This window comes from Thamnophis elegans, chromosome Z (assembly GCF_009769535.1).
Source record: "Thamnophis elegans isolate rThaEle1 chromosome Z, rThaEle1.pri, whole genome shotgun sequence".
NCBI classification, from domain to species: domain Eukaryota; kingdom Metazoa; phylum Chordata; class Lepidosauria; order Squamata; family Colubridae; genus Thamnophis; species Thamnophis elegans.
Window position 1 is genome coordinate 133,411,237 of NC_045558.1, and position 20,026 is coordinate 133,431,262.

Below are 20,026 nucleotides of genomic sequence, written 5' to 3' on the forward strand. Positions count from 1 at the left end.
TCATAAAAAGGATGTAATGATAGCTATGCTTAATGGATGTTTAACTATTATAACAATTTGTATACATGTATATTAGATTGATGATACTAATAATGGAAAAAACATGGAATTGAAAATTATTAGAGAATGTTATTAATGCTAAAATAATAGAATGATTTAGAATAGGATATAAAAAATTCTTTATTTTTGGATACATTGAAGATGATATAATGAATAATTATAATATAAATGGATATTTAGAATACCTTGTTTAAAATGGAGAAACAATAGTGATAATTAAACAAATGAAGTATAATAATGATGTATACAAAGATATTTGATTGACAATATGTGATTTTTGATAAAGCTCAAATGATGACTATGAAAAGGACGCAGAAAGATCTTGTAACTAATCGACACACTGTATGCGGTTGAAGAGGTTTTTATGTTGTTTTGTGTGTTTGTTTGAAAATAAAAAAAATTACTTAAAAAAAAAGACAAACCTTTTTCCACCAAAAAAAGAGGGTGAAAATCTGGGTGTGTCTTATACAATAAACACAGTATTTTTGCCCTATCGAACCCCCACCCCCTTTGCAAAAATGGACTTGCAGAGGGAGGCTGCACTTGTATTTTCCAGCCCCCAGGAGCACCCTACAAGCCTCCCAAAGCCTCTGTATGCCCTTTTTCTTTGCAAAAAAAAAAGCCCTTTTTTGAGAAAAACGGGTCTTTTTTTTTTTTTGGTTGCCTCCCCCCCACCAGGAGCTCTCTACCAGCCTTCCAAAGATCTGCATGAGGCTGCGCTAGGCAGGAAATGCACCCATCGGTTTGAGGACTTGCACAACACTGCGAAGCACCAGGCAGAAAAGGCTTGCAGAAAGCTCAAACGTAACAGGTCGTGTTCATGGAGAAAACCGAGGGCCTCGTCTGTCCTTTGCTACCCGCTTCCCACCTGCGAGGATCTTCTCGGCCCTCCACCCTCTCCGAGGCGCAAGGGTTACCTTCAGATGGAAGTGAAGGACGATGATCATCTCCCCGTCACAGGGCTGGAACACGGCGTGTTTGATGTTGTTGTAGAGGATGTCCACTTTGTCCCCCCGCACGGAGGTGAAACGAAAGCCTATGGAGGAAAAACTGCAATGAGGCCCAATCTGGGTTGTCAGATTGGAAACGCCAGCAGAACCTCCCTGGGTGTGGAAATTCATTTTTATTTATTTTATTTAGAGTATGGCGTGGTTCCATTAATCAGAAGACTACAATGCCAATGCAGAGTAGTGGTTTGCCTGCCAATTGACAATCGCATTTCTCCAAAAATAAGACAGGGTCTTATTTTCTTTTGACTTCCAAAATATGACCTGGGTCTTATTATCGGGGCGAGGGAGGGTATTGCTTTGGAGTTGCCAGGTGGCTGCTCTCTTCTGAGTGGGCTCCCGAAGAGCTGGGCACAGCGCATGGGGCGAACGGCTATGTTGCACTATCGCAGCAGCGCAACACAGCAGCCATGAGGTGACCATGCACATGAGCAGCTGCCCAGCAACCCCCACCCCTCTCTGGCCAAGCAAAGCACAACTCACCACCCTAGTGGTATCCCAAAGGCGCCAAGTCATGTGAGTGCCTTTACCCACCTCCCATGGCCTCGGGGATTCAGGATACCGCTAGGGCGGTGAGTGGCACTCTGCCTGGCCGAGGGGGGGGGGGAATTGTCCAAGGGGCTTATTTTTTTGCCCACCCCAAAAATCTGGCATGGACTTATTTTCAGGACATGTCATATTTTCAGGGAAACATGGTAGCTCTGTTCTGGGATGCATTTGCACACTTCCCGAGGTGTGCCACAGTAGGGCAAGCTAGCTTCACACCAGAACGAAAGAAAAGTGTCTCTTCCTGCGGCGTCATCCCTTGACCGGAGCTGCCTCGGAAACCAGCATCGCAATCGGGAAGGTTCAGAAGCCAGCAGGAATCTGACTGCCTGCACGAAGCACCAGCTCGTCTCCCCACCAAAGTGGTACCTATTTATCTACTTGCATGGAACTGCTAGGTGGGCTGAAGTCGGGGTGAGGGATGGGAGTTCACCCTGCTACGCAGTGCTGGGGCTCGAACCGCTGGAGTGGAGACCATCTCCAGGGTCATCAAGCCAGAGCCGACACACTTTTCAGGCATGGAAATATGGAAGATACAAACTTGGGAAGACTGGCTGGGCAAAATTCCAGGGATGGGGTTGCTCAAGAGATGACGGTGAAGCTCAGAGGAACCTCTTTCAAAGTTCTGCTTTTGAATTACCTGGCCTTAAAAAAAGTCTAAGGGATTGTCCTTCCCAGAGGCACAGCTCTGTTCATCTCGCAATTACCGTTGACGTGGGCTTCCAGTGATCCTTGCATCCGCTTCTGGGCAATGTTGGGGCGGATGTAGAGGTCCTTCAGTTTTGGATTGCTGCGGTTGAGGTTGATCACCAGAGAGTCTTGTTTGACAATTCCCTGCAGAAAAAAGAATAAAAGGTTCAACTGCTTCTGCTCAAGGAGCCTCTGTGTCTTCGAAAGGTGCCCTCTCCTGGTTGTTGATCTCAGCAAACATCTCCTCCAACCAACACTTTGCTTTCTCCAGCCACCTTCAGGAGATGCTTGCCTGGAAATTTGGCTCACCTCCTTTTCTTTCTCCTCAGCTTCCCGGGTTTTATAACGCTTCTGCACCTCCTTGATGATACGGAAGGCGTTCTGTAGATTGAGCGCTGGGACCATCTGCTCCCCAGGTGTTTTTATGTTGGATGCTCGGTATGTTCTGAAGGAAGAGCAGCGTTAGCATTAGCAAGCAGCCAGTGATGACACTGAATGTGATGACAAGGCGCAAAGGTCTCACGGCCAGCTGAGAGTTCAAACTCCCCTTTGAAGCTCACAATTTCCCCTCAAATGCTCCCACGCTCATGGTAAGTCCCAGAGCGAAGTGTGTGCACACACAAACATGGCAGCTCCTGGCTGTGCCCAGCAAAACAAAGGAACAAGGAAATGAGTCCATGAAATGAGGAACAAACATGGAATCCACGAAGTCAGGAAGAAGGCACTGAGTCCACAAGTAAAGGAAGAAGCAAGCAATCCTGAAAATGTCTGTACCAGCACACCAAACTCTGCCAATTCAACGTTTGCTCCTGACAGATGCCCCTCCCCACAGCGTCTCCTTAAGTCTGTCCCCAGGTGTGTCTTATGAAGAGGGGTGGGGAGCTCTCCTCCCGACAAGACCCGGGTTTGGGGGTAAGCCTGCGCTGTTCTCACCTTCTCTCCACTCTCCGTGCTCAGGGATCAGGAGGGGGTGGTCCTTGCCCATTGCCTGAGCTCTGTCGCTCCTCATGTCCAAAGTTTGCCCTCTCTCAGTCATCTTGCCCCCGTTCCTCCCTGCTAACAAGCCGTCCCAATCCTGAAGGGTCCTGGGCTGACTTGGCTTGCTCCTCCCCCCACATTCCTCGGAAGTTAACTCAGGCTCCAATGGGGGCATGGCACTGAAGTTCTTTTTGATTGGGCAGCAAGGAGCATGAAGGAGGGACAGGGAAACTGCGTGGAGTCTGGGCCTTCAGGAATTGCCATTCATTATGTCCACAGTACCCAGGGCGGCCTCTGTTTTCTCTTCAAGCGTGACCCGTCAAATGCGCGCCTGACAAATGCGCGCCAACAAAACCGCGCCCGCCATCAACAAACATAGTGGGACGCGAAAACAACGTTATAGAGAGTTAGAGTTATAACGTTGTTTTCGCATCCCATTATGTTGTTTGTTGATGGCGGGCACCATTTCATCGGCACGGTTTTGTCGACACGCACTTGTCGGTGAACCCTCTTCAAGGCATGGGCTCTAACTCAAGGCAATCTACTCAAGAATCCCAGCCTTGCAGCGCAGGTATAAACACTCAAACTTCCATCATTCTAAGAACCTTCCTAATGGCAATTGCCAGGGAAGGCGTTAACTCACATTTCTTTTACAAAAGTGGCTTCTGGGTTAGGAAAAATGTTGCCCTCGTTGCGACCCAAGGCACTGCCTGGACAGTAGAAGTTGATCCGCAGGTAAGTGTAGTCACCTTCTACAGACATGCTGATGTTCTGCACGAGAAAACCAGAATAACAAAAAATAATAACATTTGGAAAGGATCTTCGAGGTCTTCTAGTCTAACCCCCTGTTCAAGCAGAAGACCCTGTAACAGTGATGGCGAACCTTTTGTGGCTCGCATGTTAAAAGCAGAGGGAGCACAGGGGGGTCATGCGCAGGCATGCCATACCCATAATGCTATGCGCATGCCCCCAGGGCGTATGCGCGCACAACCAGTGCTTCCCTCCCCCATTTTTGGCATACTTTTTTTTGCCCTCCCCAGGCTCCTCTTTATAGGTGCCTGGGGAGGGTGAAAACAGCCTCCCCTGCACACACACCCTTGGAGGCTCTCTGGAGGCTTCAGGAGCTTCCCGGAAGCCTCCGGAACATGAAAAACTGTCCCTTCGGGCACACCGGAAGTTCAGGAGCAGGCTTCCCGTTTCCTTGTCGGGCCAGTTTTAGCCCTCCCTGAAACTTCTCTGAAGGCTCCAGAGGGCAAAAAGTGACCCTACGCGTAAACTGGAAGTCACTTCCGGTTTGCTCATAGGGCTGCTTTTAGACCTCCAGAGCATTCAGGGGCCTTCCGGAGGCTTCCCTGAAGGCTCCGGAGGGCAAAAATTGTTTGGTCATAGGGTGGTTTTTTGCCCTCCACAGCCTTCAGGGAAGCCTCCAGAAGGTCCCTGAAGGCTCCGGATGATGAAAAACAGCCCTACGAGCAATCTGGAAGTATGTCCCTGAACTTCCGTTTTGCCCGTGGGGCCGGTTTTTCACGCTACGGAGGCAAGCCTCCGGAAGGCAAAAAATGGCCTCAAAAGAAGGGTGAAGTCAGCTGGCCAGCGTGCACGGCCTGGCTAATTGACAGGGCAACGCCTTGTGTGCCCTGACAAATGGCTCCGCATGCCATAGGTTGGCAATCCCGGCCCTATAATATTCTGGACAAAATGGCTGTCCAATCTCTTCTTAAAAACTTCCAGTGATGGAGCTCCCAGAATTTCTGGAGGAAAGTCATTCCACTGATTGTTTTAACTATCAGGAAATTTTTCCTTAGTTCCAGGTTGCTTCTCTCCTTGATTAGTTTCCATCCATTGCTTCTTGTCCTGCCCTCAGATGCTTTAGAGCAGGGGTGTCAAACTCAAGGCCCGCGGGCTGGATCAGGCCTGTGGGCTGCTTAGCTCTAGCCCAGGGGGGCGCCCCGCAAACAGCGAAGGACCAGTCCGTGGTGTGTCTCTAGCAAAAACAGAGCTCGAGCTCTGTTTTCGCTGGCAGAGTTTTGCAGGAGGTTGTCCCAGCCGAAAATGGAGTTGGGGAGCCCATTTTCACTGGCAAAGTGCTTAGGCCACCATAGGCACCCCCAACAAGACTGATGTTAAGTTTGCCATGCCCTTCCCTGGCCACGCCCCCAACCACCCCCATGTCAATCTGGCCATGCCCCCCAAGTAACCTTGATGTGACCCTCAATGAAATCGAGTTTGACACCCTGTCAGGCCTGCAGCCATCTTTTCTTTTGGATCTTTGGCCTGCCACACTTTCTATTATTCTACTATGCATTTTCTATTGTGGGAAAATAGGAGGAGGGATTGTAAGGAGAGAGATGCTATGTAGCCAAAACAAAATTCCTTCTAGAAAGCCAAGGTCATCCTTTGTCTTTGCACCTCTGCACCTGACCAGAATTGGATGGGTGGAAATGCCAGTCTGGCAGTGGGAGATTGGACCATGTGATGGACTTGTGGGTGTGGGGGCAAGATCTTGAACTTTCAACTAGGTGGGGAAAACCGGGAAGCTTTCTGTTTCGTTTTTTCCCAGATGTGCCAACATGGCTCTCTTAATAAATAGGAACTTTGAGCAATACTTTGCCTTGGATTCTTGATTTACTTTTGGATGCTATTTGGAATCCTGACACATGCTTTAGAGAATAGGTTGATCCCCATTTCTCCTCCAGAGAGACACTGTGAAGTATCTGAGGTCTCCTCCACCTCCAATAATTGGGTGGCCCTTTCTAAGCAGAGACCTCTCCCAAGACCACAACAATACAAAGAAATGCCCTCTGTTTATTACTTTTTTTTTTCTTGGGCATTACAACAATCACATTTCAGCAGTTTTCCTTTTTGAAGCCATTGTCTGCTCCTACTTCTCCCGAGTCGGGCCTTCCTGAGACCTGATTAAGCCTCTCGTAGCCACCCTAGCCCAAGGAACGGAAGTCCTCGTACCTTGATGGTAGCGATGTGGAATGGAGTAGCGATGCCAAAAACGGGCATGATGACCGTCTCGTACTTCTTGTCGATGTAAATCTTCATCTCCCGAATGTACGGTTCTTTGGGCATTAGAGATGGGTTCTTATAGGACACATTTGACTTGCGGGCTCTGCAAAAGAGCAGAAAGAATAGGAAAAAAAATTGAATAGAGTAGAAGGTTCCCACACGTCTCCTACAGACCTCAAGGAACATGGCTTGCAGAGAGGCAAGCAAGCTCAAGTATGGAGGTCCTTGGTGCTCTTATGCTTGGCGATTGTACAGGTAGTCCTCAACGGATGACCAAAATTGAGTCCCACACGTCTATTGTTAAGTGAGACATTGGTTCAGTGATCCATCTGCTCCTAATCTGCATCACACAGAGGTTACTTAACTATAGCCCAGCAACAACAGACAGCCAATCAAACAGTCTGAAATCAGACCATGACTCAGAACTAGCCAAACAAACAACATTCAGACACATTTGCATCTCACAAAAAGCTATTTAAAGACCTGTGTTCTGATAGACGAGCACAGCTCAAAACGCGTTGACGAGGTCTCTTCAAATGGTGATGAAACGTCTGCAACCAAACTGCCAAGCGCGGAGTCTCAAACCAACAGCTTAATTTGTTCAGTGAGTTTTGCCCCATTTTACGACCTTTCTTGCTTCAGCTGTTAAGCGAATCACTGCGGTTGATAAGTGAAGTCACCCAGTTGTGAAGTGAATCTGGTTTCCCCACTGACTTTGCTTGACAGATGGTCGCAAAAGGGGACGTGAGCTTGGGACGCAGCAACGGTCATAAATATGAACGCATGCGTGGCCAAGCCTCTGAATTTTGATCCCACAATCGTGGGGATGCGGCAAAGGTCGTAAGTGGGAAAACGGTCATAAGTCCCTTTTATCAGGGCTATTGTAACTTTGAATGGTTCACTAAATGAACTGTTGGAAGTTGAGGACTACCCGTATTGCAGAGGGTTCATTACCGAACTAGGCAATGCCATCAGCGTGATGATGTCAGCTAGTCATATAGTGAAACCAACCCCGTCTCACAGAGTATGAAGGACTCCAAAGTTCAACCCTGAGCAACAAATATTCCCTTCTAATTGGTAAGTTCAAATACTTTTTGGAAAGAAGGATGCTTTCTTGTCCTATTTGACCAGGAGTGACTCTTCAGCTGCATGTGACAACCCCCCCCCCCCAGGTTGGAAACAGGAGAAACCCATTATTGCTCCCACCGCACACAATTCTTACTTCTGGATCTGCTGCTCCCCTTTTTGTTCCGTTAAGCGTCTCCGGGCTTCTTCGTTTAGCTGTGTGGCCAGCTCTCTCTGATGTGCCCGGCGTTTCTCTTCAGCGGTCAGTTCATTCTGGAAAGATTGGAATGATTGCTGCTCACAAAGCTTCGGAAGATCCCTTTCTCCATCCCTCCCTTCAATTTACTACCTCTGCCTTCAGTGACCTGGCTTTCTGACCCAGCTCCCCAAACATAAAAAAACCCTCTTAAGTTAAACCAATGATTATTTTATTAGGAGCGCCAGCAGCCCCGGCAAAAAGTTTCTCTCTCACCACAGGCTAACAAGTCCATCTGTTAGGGAGATGAATAGGTATCTGCCACACCTATTCATCTCCGCCCCCTGACTTTTATACCCAGAGCTACTGTGGGGCCTCGCTAGCAGCGGTGGCTGTTCTGTCCCGAGGACCGGCCCATAGATTTCCACTGCTCTCCTCTCCAGGGCAGGCCCTGCCTCTGTCTCTTATCTCTGACAGTTCCATTCCCTCTCCCCCCTCGGAGCTCTCAGGTTTGCCTTGATGCTGACCCTGGCTCCCACCCCTCCTGTGATCTGGCTGCTGGATGGGCCGGGCCTGCTGTTGGCCAGGCAGAGAAATCTGGCAGTTATAGTTCCAACAGTTGTGGTGTTTGTGTTGGAGGAAAGAGGTTGAGGAAGTATAGTCCAACCGTTGAGCTAAGAAATATCTCACGTGAAGACACTTTTTTCAGTGTTACATGATACAATTTCCCTCTCTGCCCTCAACCATCTAAATTTATCTACCCGTGTTCTTTCTGGCAGCAGGGCTGCCCGTGAGCCACGCCCAAGGAGGATTCCTTCTGTATCATCTTCTTCTTCCTCTTCCTCCTCATCCTCTTTCTGTGATAAAAAGGAGGAAAACGACATAAACATTCAATTTGAAGAGGGCACAATTTTCACACCCAAACGTATTGTGCAGTACAGGTGGTCCTTGACGTCCGATTATAGTGAAGCCTGCCTGTCATGGTTGCAAAGCAGATTGCCCTGAGTGACCGGCCTGATTTCATGACCCATTTTCTGGAGTTCGTTAAGTGAATGCTGTTAGGAATATAATCTAACGGTTGGGTTGGCAATATATAAATCATGTAACAATGTTGTACCTGTTTCTTTAAGTCATACTGTAAAATGTGATTGGTTGCTGTTTTCCTCAATCGGCCATAAGAGGGAGCCAGAATGACTGTTAGCTCTGCTCTTTTTCATTAGATGCTGGGCTGATCTGATCTGAGTGTTTTGGAAGCTGGCTGTTACAAAGTGTCATGAGTTATTCTAAGTTTTGCAACTGCTAGGAAACTTTGTGTACTGGACTGATTATATTACCTAACAAATGCCAATGTTATTAAGTGAGCCAAGGGTTTGCTATCGGCCAGTTTTGGACAAAAACATCGTAAAATGTGGCCCCGTGATTACGGGATTCTGCAAACAGCTGTAAATGCAGGCTGTTTCCCCAGTGATATGATCATATGGGAGTGCCCGGTTGACAAAACTGGCTTATAAGTACTCTTGGGAGGCTCGTCATAACTTTGAATGGTTGCTAAACGACCGTTCCTAAGTCAAGGATTGCCCTCATTAGAAATTTCTCATAGAATGTAGAGGTAAAGGCAAGTTTTACGGAAAATGTTCTCATCATGGTCCTTAAATGGCCTTTTTGAACTGACGTTTGAAAAGGTAAAACACCCACCAAGCCCTTATCTGTTTGAGAGTGATCCAGCTGAGAACTGAAAATGTGACATTTCCCCCCCCCCCCAAAAATGGGAAAGGAAATCTAGGGCTGACATATCTGTTCACCCCAGAACCCATCTTCTTCTTCTTTTTTTAAAAATTATTTTAAACATGCAAACACATTGACCAAAACATACACACAACACCGGAACTGCACATTCCTTCTTACAGCAGATATCTATCGGTGCATCTTTACAAGTATTGTTTCCCTCTCTATACATTCCAAATTTTACACTTAAGGTCCTTTTATTTCTTATTCCTTTGCTTAACAGTCTATGTTGGGTTTTTTGTATTAGACAGTCACTGTTACCTTTCTTGTATATCTTTTTCTACTTTTACAAACCCTACTTTTCCTACTTTCTTATCCGTGTTTCCTAATTCTTCTATGATACAAATTGCATTTCCCGGATTCTTATTTCCTATTTCTATTATCTAACCACTAACCGTATTTTTCGGAGAATAAGACGCACCCTTTTCCCTCAAAAAAGAGGGTGCAAATCTGGGTGCATCTTATACACTGAATATAGCATTTTTGGCTTCCCAAAACCCCCTTTGCAAAAATGGCCGTGCATAGCCTTTAGGAGGCTTCCAGAGTGCTCCTGGGGGCTGGGGAGGGAAAAAATGAGAGAAAAAATGTGCTGGTTTTTGCTCATTTTTGCCACCACCCCCAAGCGCACTCTATAAGCCTCCTAAAGACTATGCATGCCTTTTTTTTGACAGAAAACGGGCCCGTTTTCACGGAACACGGACCGTTTTTACTCGTTTTTGCCCCCCAGCCCCTAGGAGCACTCTACAAGCCTCCTAAAGGCTATATGTGCCCTTTTTTGACAAAAAAACAGGTATCTTTTTTCACGAAAAACGGCCATTTTTGGGAGGTCTGCAGAGTGCAAAAACTTTCTTCTTTTAAATTTGCCACTTTAAAATCTTGTTGCATCTTAAACTCCGAAAAATACGGTGTACCGTTTCCCCCAAACTCGATAGTACTCCGATTCCTCCTTTCCTTGAATTTCCTCAGAACCCCTCTTCAAGTTCTTTAAAAGCTTTTCTGCTTTTCTGGACTCGGTCGAGTTTTGGACTCACCTTTAATAAAATGCTCACATTCTTCACCTTCTTTTTGACCGAGGTGAGGAGAGTAGCTGGACCGTCCTGAGAGGATTAAAGGAAAAAAAAACCATAGCAGAGAAACACACCCACACCCATTTGCACCACTCAAGACCCAGAAGGCCTCAACGACTCTAAAAAGGATGCAAATGATCGGCTGTCCGCAAAGAGCATCAGTCCTTCCATTCCCCACCATCCAGTCAGAGCTGAAGAAGCTTCTTGGAGGAGAAGCGAAACGTCTTCAAAAGAAAAAAAAAACCCAGAAAGTCCAGTTGCCTCTTGAAAAAGCAACTTTGGGACTCCAAGTGGCCTCAAGGACTCTCTAAAAAGGATGCAAATGACCAGCTGTCTGCAAGGAGTATAAATCCTTCAGTTCCCCACCATCCAGTCAGAACTGAAGAAGCTATTTGGATGAGAAGCAAAAGGTCTTCAAAGGAAAAAAAAAACAGAAAGTCCAGTTGCCTCTTGAAAAAGCAACTTTGGGACTCCAAGTGGCCTCAATGACTCTCTAAAAAGGATGCAAATGACCAGCTGTCTGCAAGGAGTATCAATCCTTCAGTTCCCCACCATCCAGTCAGAGCTGAAGAAGCTTCTTGGAGGAGAAGCAAAAGGTCTTCAAAGAAAAAAAAAAACAGAAATTCCAGTTGCCTCTTGAAAAAGCACCTTTGGGACAGACGTGACCTGGATGACTGAGAATCTCCATAGAGCTGCAGGCTGGATTTCCTGACAGAAAGGGTTCCTTCCCTCAACTGAGAATTAGCGTTTCTCCTTATACAGGTAGCCTTCGACTTACAACATTTAGTGACCATTCAAAGCTACAACGGCACCAGAAAAAAAGAGACTTTTGACCGTTTTTCACACTTATGAGCCACGCTCATGTGATTTACATTAAGATGCTTGACAACTGGTTCATGCAATGGTGCAAAACTCACTTAGGAAATGCCTCACTTAGCAACATAAATTATGGGCTAAATTGTGGTCATACGTAGAGGACTAACTAGACCATGGAGCAAACAGAAAGAAAGCAGGAGGGGGGGGGGTTGGTTGAATTTGCTGAAAGGGAAAAATCTGCCTTTGATGCTTTCCGGCTGCCATTTCACTTCTCTTTCTCAAGTCCCCAAGAATAATTTCTGACTTTTCTTCCCCTTAACACTCAGAAAGTAATACAATACAATAGCAGAGTTGGAAGGGATCTTGGAGGTCTTCTAGTCCAACCCCCTGCCTAGGCAGGAAACCCTATACCATTTCAGACAAATGGCTATCCAACATCTTCTTAAAGACTTCCAGTGTTGGGGCATTCACAACTTCTGGAGGCAACTTCTGTTCCACTGATTCATTGTTCTAGCTGTCAGGAAATTCCTCCTCAGTTCTAAGTTGCTTCTCTCCTTGATTAGTTTCCATCCATTGCTTCTTGTTCTACCCTCAGGTGCCTTGGAGAATAGTTTGACTCCCTCTTCTTTGTGGCAACCCCAGAGATATCGGAACACTGCTATCATGTCTCCCTTAGTCCTTCTTTTCATTAAACTAGACATGCAAAGTTCCTGCAACTGTTCTTCATATGTTTTAGCCTCCAGTCCCCTAATCATCTTTGTTGCTCTTCTCTGCACTCTTTCTAGAGTCTCTACATCTTTTCTACATCATGGCAACCAAAACTGAATATCGTATTCCAAGTGTGGTCTTACCAAGGCCTTATAAAGTAGTATTAACACTTCACGTGATCTTGATTCTATCCCTCTGTTTATGCAGCCTAGAACTGTGTTGGCTTTTTCGCAGCTGCTGCACACGGCTGGCTCATATTTAAGTGGTTGTCCACTAGGACTCCAAGATCCCTTTCACAGTTACTAATGTTGAGCAAGGTACCATCTATACTGCTCAATAGTAGTAACTGTGAGAGGGATCTTGGAGTCCTAGTGGACATTTAAATAGGAGCCAGCCATGTTTTAGTAATATCTAGTAATATTAGAACTCATTAAAAAATATACCCGAGAGTGGTGCGATGGCCTAGAGGTGGAGCTCTCACTTCCCAATCAGGAGGCTGTGAGTTCGATCCTAGGTATTGGCAGATATTTCTCTCTCTGGGCACACATCGAGAATATATCTACTGAAAAAAAACTCCGCCCTGGGGACAGGAAAGGCATCTGGCCAGTAAACACTCAGCTCCATTCAGTTGCCCAAACTCCGCCCCACTAGGGATTATAAAGTCATTGAAACAGGATGATTTAAAAAAATATACTAGACAGATTACAGGTAGTCCTTAAGACCACATTCCAGCCCAAAATCTCTGTTGCTAATTGAGACAGAGGAGTGAATGTTGCCCCCTTTTACAACCTTTCGTATCACAGTTACTAAGTGAATTCCTATGGCTGTTGGATTAGTAACACCACCATTAACTGAATCAGGCTTCCCTGTCGATTTTTCTTGTCGGGAGGTCGCAAGAAAGGGGATCACGTGACCCAAGGGACACTGCAACCGTCATAATTATAGTTGCCAAGCATCTGAATGTTGATCACATAACCCACAACCGTCGTGTGAAAACTGGATATACAGTCCCCTTTTTTCCCCCCAGCGCCGTTGTAACTTCGAACAGTCACTTAGCGAACCGTTGTAAGTCGGGGGACTAAAATAGAGAAGAAGAAACTCCTTTGTTGGAAACCGAGCCAAAACTTTCCGAAACTTTTTGCGTGCCGCTCCGGCCACATCTCCCCCTCCCTCCTCGCTGCCCTGGCACCCACCTCTTCCACCAACACGGTGTCCCCGATGAAGAGGGCATAGGTTTTCTCCTCGGGTTTCTTCCCCTCTCGATTGGGCAAGTCAGAGAGGCCAACGTTGAGGCTGAACACCATCCCTGGGTGGAGAGGACACAGTTTCATTAGTCAACAAGCTACCTACATGGGGGCCTCTGGGACTCTCTACCCACTACAAAAGTTTATGTGTAAGTAGAAACGTTAACATCTCTTAGATTGTTTTAGATGTTTAATGTTTTTTTTCTTAACACGTAATTAACTAATTTGGGACTAAGGGAAAAGACCCATAAATCCTATTAATAAACCTTTGTTTAAAGATGGCTATAAAGGTATAATATAGTGTGGGCCTGTGGAGAGGAGAGGTGAGATAAACAGTAAATAATCTTAACTACAATAATAATAAAGAAATGTTAATGGATATTTAATGATACATACAGGTGTGGTATGGGGGGGGTGGAAATGCTTAGATATTTTACTTAACTATCTGTTTCAGAATATGTCATAAAGGGGTAATTGTTATTGGAGGTTTATTGAAACTGCAAATGAATGCCAGTAGGTGGTTGTGTCTTTAAATACAAATGATCTTAGATAAAAACATGTTTAAATAATTGTAACTAAATGAGAATTGTGGTACAGTGATAGCAAAATACACAAATTTTCTTTTTTGATTTAAAATGTACAATTCAATTGGAATGAAGTATATGTAAGGATTGTGAAAGATACGCACGAAATGTATTTGTATCCAATCGATACGCTTTCTAGAAGATGTAACGAAAGAGGATTCTTTTTTTGTGTGTGTTTTTGTTTAATTAAAAAATAACAAAAATTTCAAAAAAAAAAGTTTATGTGACCTAAAGACTTCTTAGAGCAGGGGTGTCAAACTCAAGGCCCGCAAACAGTGCCTCTGCCAGCAAAAACTGAGCCAGTGTTCTGACCGAGGGTTCCCCAGCAGCACGAAGCCGAGTCCCCGTCCCGATAAACCCCCTTCTATTTAATTTAAAGTGAATTCCTCTCCAGCAAGGTCTCTCCTCTCCCACAGCCTTTCAAGATAAGTTGACAATTGCTGACCTTTCTCAGGCTTGGAGAGCGGCCAGGCTGATATCTTTCAGACGCCGCAATACTTGGCAAGAATGCAGGAATGAACTAATTGTCTCCTGCAAGCTCCACTCCCCTTTCGCTCCTCTTTTATTCCCTATGGGAGGGGCCATTCACGCCCCACCTGTGGCATGAATTTGACATGGAATGTATTTTATCAATGGTTAGACAATAGAAACAGAAGTTAGAAAGGAGGAGGAGAGATAAAAAGAGAAAATGTGAACATGGAATTTGACAATGAAGATGTTGTGTATTATTGTAATTATATTAATGTATGGTTATATTATTAACATTATGATGAATATACTAACAAATATGTGGATTATGACTGTTCAAATAACTGTACCCAGGTCACACACTGTTTGACGGAAATGGAAAGTAATATAAAGGAAACAAATAAAACATGAAAGAAAAGAAAAAGGAAATGATGTAGTATCTCCTGCTTGAGCAAGGGGTTGGCCTAGAAGACCTCCAAGGTGCCTTCCAGCTCTATTCTGATGGGATGGATTGAATTGGAGGACAGAGGGCCCGCCCCGTCGCGTCATAGGACCTGCCTCCCCAAGTCTCACCTTTCTTGAGGCGGTACTGGTTTTTGCTATTGATGACGAGGGATCCCTCTCGGAACTCAATGCCCATGGCAAACCTAAGGAAAGAAGAAAGGATTAGTTCTCCGAAGGACGTGAGACCTGAGCATAACTCTCGGAAGTTCCTCGGGAGGAAAAGCTGGCTTACCCCAGGTTCTTGGTGATTTTGCTCAAGAGCTCCGGCTTCTGTTTCTTTACCATGTCCATGACGGCGGCATAGACCTCGCACAGCTTTACACCTATTGCCAATGGGAAGCAGATCAGAGGAACAGAAGGCAGCTCCGCCTCAGAGGAGAGTCTGCTCGTTTTGTCGAGACGTAGGGGGCATCCGCGGGGCTCCAGTTCTTTCCCCACTCACCGTGCCGCAACTCCTTCAGCATTTCCTCCTGCAGTTGCAGCAGGAAGGCGTAGTTGTCCTGGGTTTCCTGAGGCGGGTCCACCATGAGGGTGCGCACCAGATTGGAGCAGTACGATTTGTAACGTATGCCCATGGCAAAAGTGACAGTCCCAAAGTGCATGTAGCTCTTCTCGCTGAGGGCAAAGAGGGGCCAAGGTTAGAAAATCGGGACGCCGGCACAGCATTTGAACTTTTAAAGATCTCGTTCTGACGATGTACGTTGTTGCTCTTGAATTTCTTGGAAGGAGCAAACCCGAAAGTGCTTTTTCAAGATATATAAATGGGCTGTGTGTGTTTGTGTGTGTGTGTTCCAGCATAACTCTGGAACGCTCGAGCAATTTCAACCAAACTTGTTACACAGATGACGTACTCTATGGAAACAAATACTGTGGAGGTACGACACCCCTAACAGCCCTTGGGGGGGGTGTTCTGTTACGATACAGCCTGTTGTGCCATAACGGCTTCTACCATATTGCCTTAAAATGGCTTCTACTGTACAACATTGTGGAGTTGCCATGGTGCTCCACAAGGGGGTTCCGTTTGGTAAGGGGGAAAATCCAACATTAGAAATTAGGTTTCGTCCTGACATCCCCCCCCCCCCCCAATAAATAAATACCCGGACAATGCCAGGTTATCAGCTAGTTATAAATACAGTAGAACCTCTGGTCCCGACTATCATTTGTTCCATAACTTGTGGTCTCAAACTGATTTGATTGTGATCCGAACCTAGTTTTGGAAATTTGGCACTTACCAAAAAAAAAGTGTGAAAGAAGAAATTGGCTGTGGAAAAAAAAAAGTGTATTTTTGGGTTGGAACCCGATTTGGTGGTGGTCAGAAGGGTTTGTGACCAGAGGTTCTACTGTATTTTCATTGGGTTGGCTTTTATTTACCCATGCCCTGTTTCCATTTGCTTCTTCCACAAATGCCTATGGAGATTCTCTGTCATTCAGGTCATGGGTATCCCAAAGGTGCTTTTTCAAGAGGCAAACTGGTTTTTCCTGGAAGACGTTTCGCTTCTCACCCAAGAAGCTTCTTCAGTTCTGGAGAAGCGGATTCGTGACCCGTCAGAACTGAAGAAGCTTCTTGGGTGAGAAGCGAAAACGTCTTCAAAGTAAAACGAGAAGGTCCAGTTGCCTCTTGAAAAACCATGAGCTAGAAGACTGAAAATCTCCATAGACATTTGTGGAAGGAGCAAGTGGAAACATGGCACGAATAAATAAAAGCCAATCCATTTTTTATAATTTCTATGTTCCGTCTTTCCATGCCGTACGGAAGAGGAATATGGACTGTGCAATTCCTCTCATTATAATCATGCACAGTATAATTATAATTTCTATGTTCCGTCTTTCCATGCTGTATGGAAGAGGAATATGGACTGTGCAATTCCTCTCATTATAATCATGCGCAGTATAATTATAGTTTCTATGTTCTGTCTTCCCATGCTGTATGGAAGAGGAATATGGACTGTGCAATTCCTCTCATTATAATCATGCGCAGTATAATTATAGTTTCTATGTTCCGTCTTTCCATTACCGTATTTTTCAGAGTATAAGACGCTCTGAAGTATAAGACGCACCTAGATTTTGGGGAGGAAAACAAAGGAAAAATATTTGCCTCTCAGCCATTTGCCTCCTTGCAACAAACAGTACAGGCAATATACACCGTTTGTAGTGTTATATTTCAGACTATACTTGTACAGATGCTGCTAAAAGTGATATGCTTTCTGGAAGTAGAGTTATTCTCTGCCATTTAAAAGAATAGCACTTTTTAAAACAACAGCACTGGGCCTCTTCAGATCAAGCATTTATTTTAAAAAGCTTCTTGATTTTGTTAAGTTGTCTAGAATAATAATAATAAAGAAGTCTTTAAAAAATAAGTCTAATAATTTGAACATTCTATAGGCATTTAGAGTTGTTGACTTACCTCCTTGCAGCAAACAGCCTGATTAGCACAAGAAAAAAAAAAACCTGCCTCCCAGCAATTTGCAAGTTTCACTTTCAATTTCTCCCAATCATCAGCTGTTACAAGCTGCAGGGATTGCTATAGTTTATTGAAGCCTCTGCAAGCCCCCTTTTGCTGCAAAGAGGTAAATTGCTGGGAGGCAGAGGCCAAAGGGTTGGGCTGTGGGTGGGTGGGGGTACATTCATTGTATAAGATGCACCCAAGTTTTCACTCTTTTTTAGGGGGGGGGAAGTGTGTCTTATACTCTGAAAAATATGGTATGTGTGGAAGAGGAATATGGTCTGTGTAATTCCTCTTATTATAATTATGCACATCACATTTATAAACAAGATTTATTTCAATGGCAAACCAGGGCCTGTTAGTGGTTGGTTACAAACCACAGTGATGGGTGCGCCATTACGTCAGGCTCTCAAAAAGAGACTAAACCATTTATCTGAAATGGTACTGGATCTCCTGCTTGAACAGGGGGTTGGACTAGAAAACCTCCAAGGTCCCTTATTTTATGTTCTAAACCTGTTTGTGGATTTCATTCAGAAGACATGAGAGTTAACTCCAGAAACATCATTTAAGCCTTGATCCAACGGCAAAATAATCGAAAAGTGAATTTTTACACCCATTTGCCTACCTGACAACACTGAACTTGAGATTATAAGTTCCTCCACTTTGGATAATCGGGGGGTAACACATCTCGACAGTGGAAGGGTCAGCTCCAGAGAGATATTTCTTCTCCTCGATGGCCTTCTCCACAGACTCGGCCAGCTTGCTGTGCCGTACTTTCTGCCAGATGATGGAAATTATGAGGTCATCAAACATTGGAAGGAAAAGCCCACCCCAAATTATACTTGACGAAGGGGCTGCTTGGCAGAGGTTGCGATGCACCCACTGGATTGGGGAAGGCTGTGTCCTCAATGAGGCTTCCTGAGAGCTCCTGGTCCCAACAAAAACTCTATTTATTTATAGTGAATGTTGCTCATTCACATCCAGCAAAGTCTTTCGAGGGAGGATTTACAGTCACAGACCTTCTCTGGCTTGGAGAGCTGACAGGCTGATATCTGCAAAACTTGGCCAGGAGTCTCGGAGAGTCACAAACCAATTAAGCGAACTGTCTCCTGCAAACTCCACTCCCCTTTCGCTACTCTTTTATTTTCTCTGGGAGGGGCCATTCAACGTCCACTTATAGCCTTACTCCCAAGTCAACCTCTGTTCTTTAGCAGTTCCCTTCGTCTGGCAACTTTGCACAGTGGGAACAGGCTCCAGCTGTTTTTCTGCCTCACTGATGTCTGACTCTGAAGGCAGCTGATAACTGGCATATGGCTCTGGCCCCCTCTTTGCCTCTGACACAGAGCCCTCATCACAACCTTCCCCAGACTCCAGGACTGGCCCATCTTCCTCCCCAACCTCCTCACTGTCTGAATCTGCTGCCAGCTCTGCTGGCCGCTGGCGGGCCACAACAGACTGATCTTCAGAACTTCCTGACTTTTGGCCAATGTTTGTGAGACGGGCATAGCAATTTGGAGAAAGCTGTTGCCTCCAACCTAAAAAAATATCAACTCTTTCTCTTGCGCCCCTTTAAAGAAAACGTCCATGCAGCCAGCAGAGGCCTGTGTAATTTTATTACCTCTATTGGGAAAAATCAGGAGAGCTATGATGCCCCAGTAGGACATCCAGGTTTAAGGAACCAGGATATGTATGGCTGAAGAAGCATTGGCATGGATATCGGGCTCAATTTGTGAGAGGAGATGGAAGCAGACAAGCTAGTCCAGGGGTTAGCAACCTTAAAAATTCAAAAAGGTACAAAAGTCCTAACTTGGAAGCCCCCTATTCAATTCTGGAGCCCACCGGAAGTCCAGTTCCCCCACCATAGAGTCTCCTCCTAGCGCAGCATCCTTTTTCCTTCAAGCATCCTAACCGAAAGCCCTATCAATTGTGGAGCTAACTGGCAACAGGGAGCCGCAGCAGAGGAATGAAAGAGCCACTTGCGGCTCCAGAGCCACGGGTTGCTGATCTGAGCTAATCCATGGTGGCGCTCTTCTTAGAAGGCATCGCAAAGGTCCTTTTTCAAGAGGCAATAGCAGTAGCACTAACACTTAGACTTATATACCACTTTACAGCTCTCTCTAAGCAGTTTGCAGAGTCAACCTATTGCCCCCAACAATTTGGGTCCTCATTTTACCCACCTCGGAAGGATGGAAGGCTGAGTCAACCTTGAGCCTGGTGAGACTCAAACTGCCAAATTGCAGGCAGCTGGCAGCCAACAGAAGTAGCCTGCAGTACTGCACTCTAACCACTGTGCCATTGTGGAAAGGCAATTGGACTTTCTGGTTTCTTCCTCGAAGACGTTTTGCTTCTCATCCAAGCCGCTTCTTCAGCTCTGACTGGATGATGGGAATGGAAGGATCTTCACTGTTGAAGACAGGTGCAGACAGGATTTCCAGAAAAAATTCCAAACTACAGGAACCATTTGCACTTCAGTTTGAGGGGAAGACACACGGGCTCATCCCCGACAGCCTGCAAATGACCGGCTGTCTGCAAGGAGTTTAAATCCTTCCCTTTCCCCACCATCCAGTCAGAGCTGAAGAAGCTTCTTGGATGAGAAGCGAAATGTCTTCAAAGAAAAAACAGAAAGTACAGTTGCCTCTAGGGAAAAAAAAGCACTTTTGGGACAACCATGACCTGGATGTCTGAGAATCTCCGTTAGATACTCTTAGAAGGCAGTATTGCAAGCTGACTCTGCTCACTGCCAAGTTAGATCCTGACAGGCTCAAGATTGAACTCAATCTTCCATCCTGCTGAGGTTGATAAAAATGAAGACCCAGATTGTTGGGGAGCAATAGGCTGACTCTGTAAGCC

At 45.5% G+C, this 20,026-nt stretch overlaps 1 protein-coding gene across 1 annotated transcript in view; it reads right to left on the minus strand.

The window, feature by feature from the left end:
* The window catches only part of SUPT16H (SPT16 homolog, facilitates chromatin remodeling subunit), a 47,617-nt gene that overhangs the window by 13,929 nt on the left and 13,662 nt on the right, over window positions 1-20,026 (minus strand). The window contains exons 6-18 of the mRNA XM_032237012.1: window positions 17,802-17,953; window positions 15,176-15,348; window positions 14,966-15,056; window positions 14,803-14,876; window positions 13,127-13,239; window positions 10,374-10,439; window positions 8,319-8,414; window positions 7,519-7,634; window positions 6,246-6,399; window positions 3,925-4,052; window positions 2,613-2,748; window positions 2,321-2,447; window positions 978-1,096 (exon numbers count right to left, since the gene is read on the minus strand). Coding sequence (XP_032092903.1) covers window positions 978-1,096; window positions 2,321-2,447; window positions 2,613-2,748; window positions 3,925-4,052; window positions 6,246-6,399; window positions 7,519-7,634; window positions 8,319-8,414; window positions 10,374-10,439; window positions 13,127-13,239; window positions 14,803-14,876; window positions 14,966-15,056; window positions 15,176-15,348; window positions 17,802-17,953 — 1,545 coding nt within the window. The remainder of the gene's footprint in view (window positions 1-977; window positions 1,097-2,320; window positions 2,448-2,612; window positions 2,749-3,924; window positions 4,053-6,245; window positions 6,400-7,518; window positions 7,635-8,318; window positions 8,415-10,373; window positions 10,440-13,126; window positions 13,240-14,802; window positions 14,877-14,965; window positions 15,057-15,175; window positions 15,349-17,801; window positions 17,954-20,026) is intronic.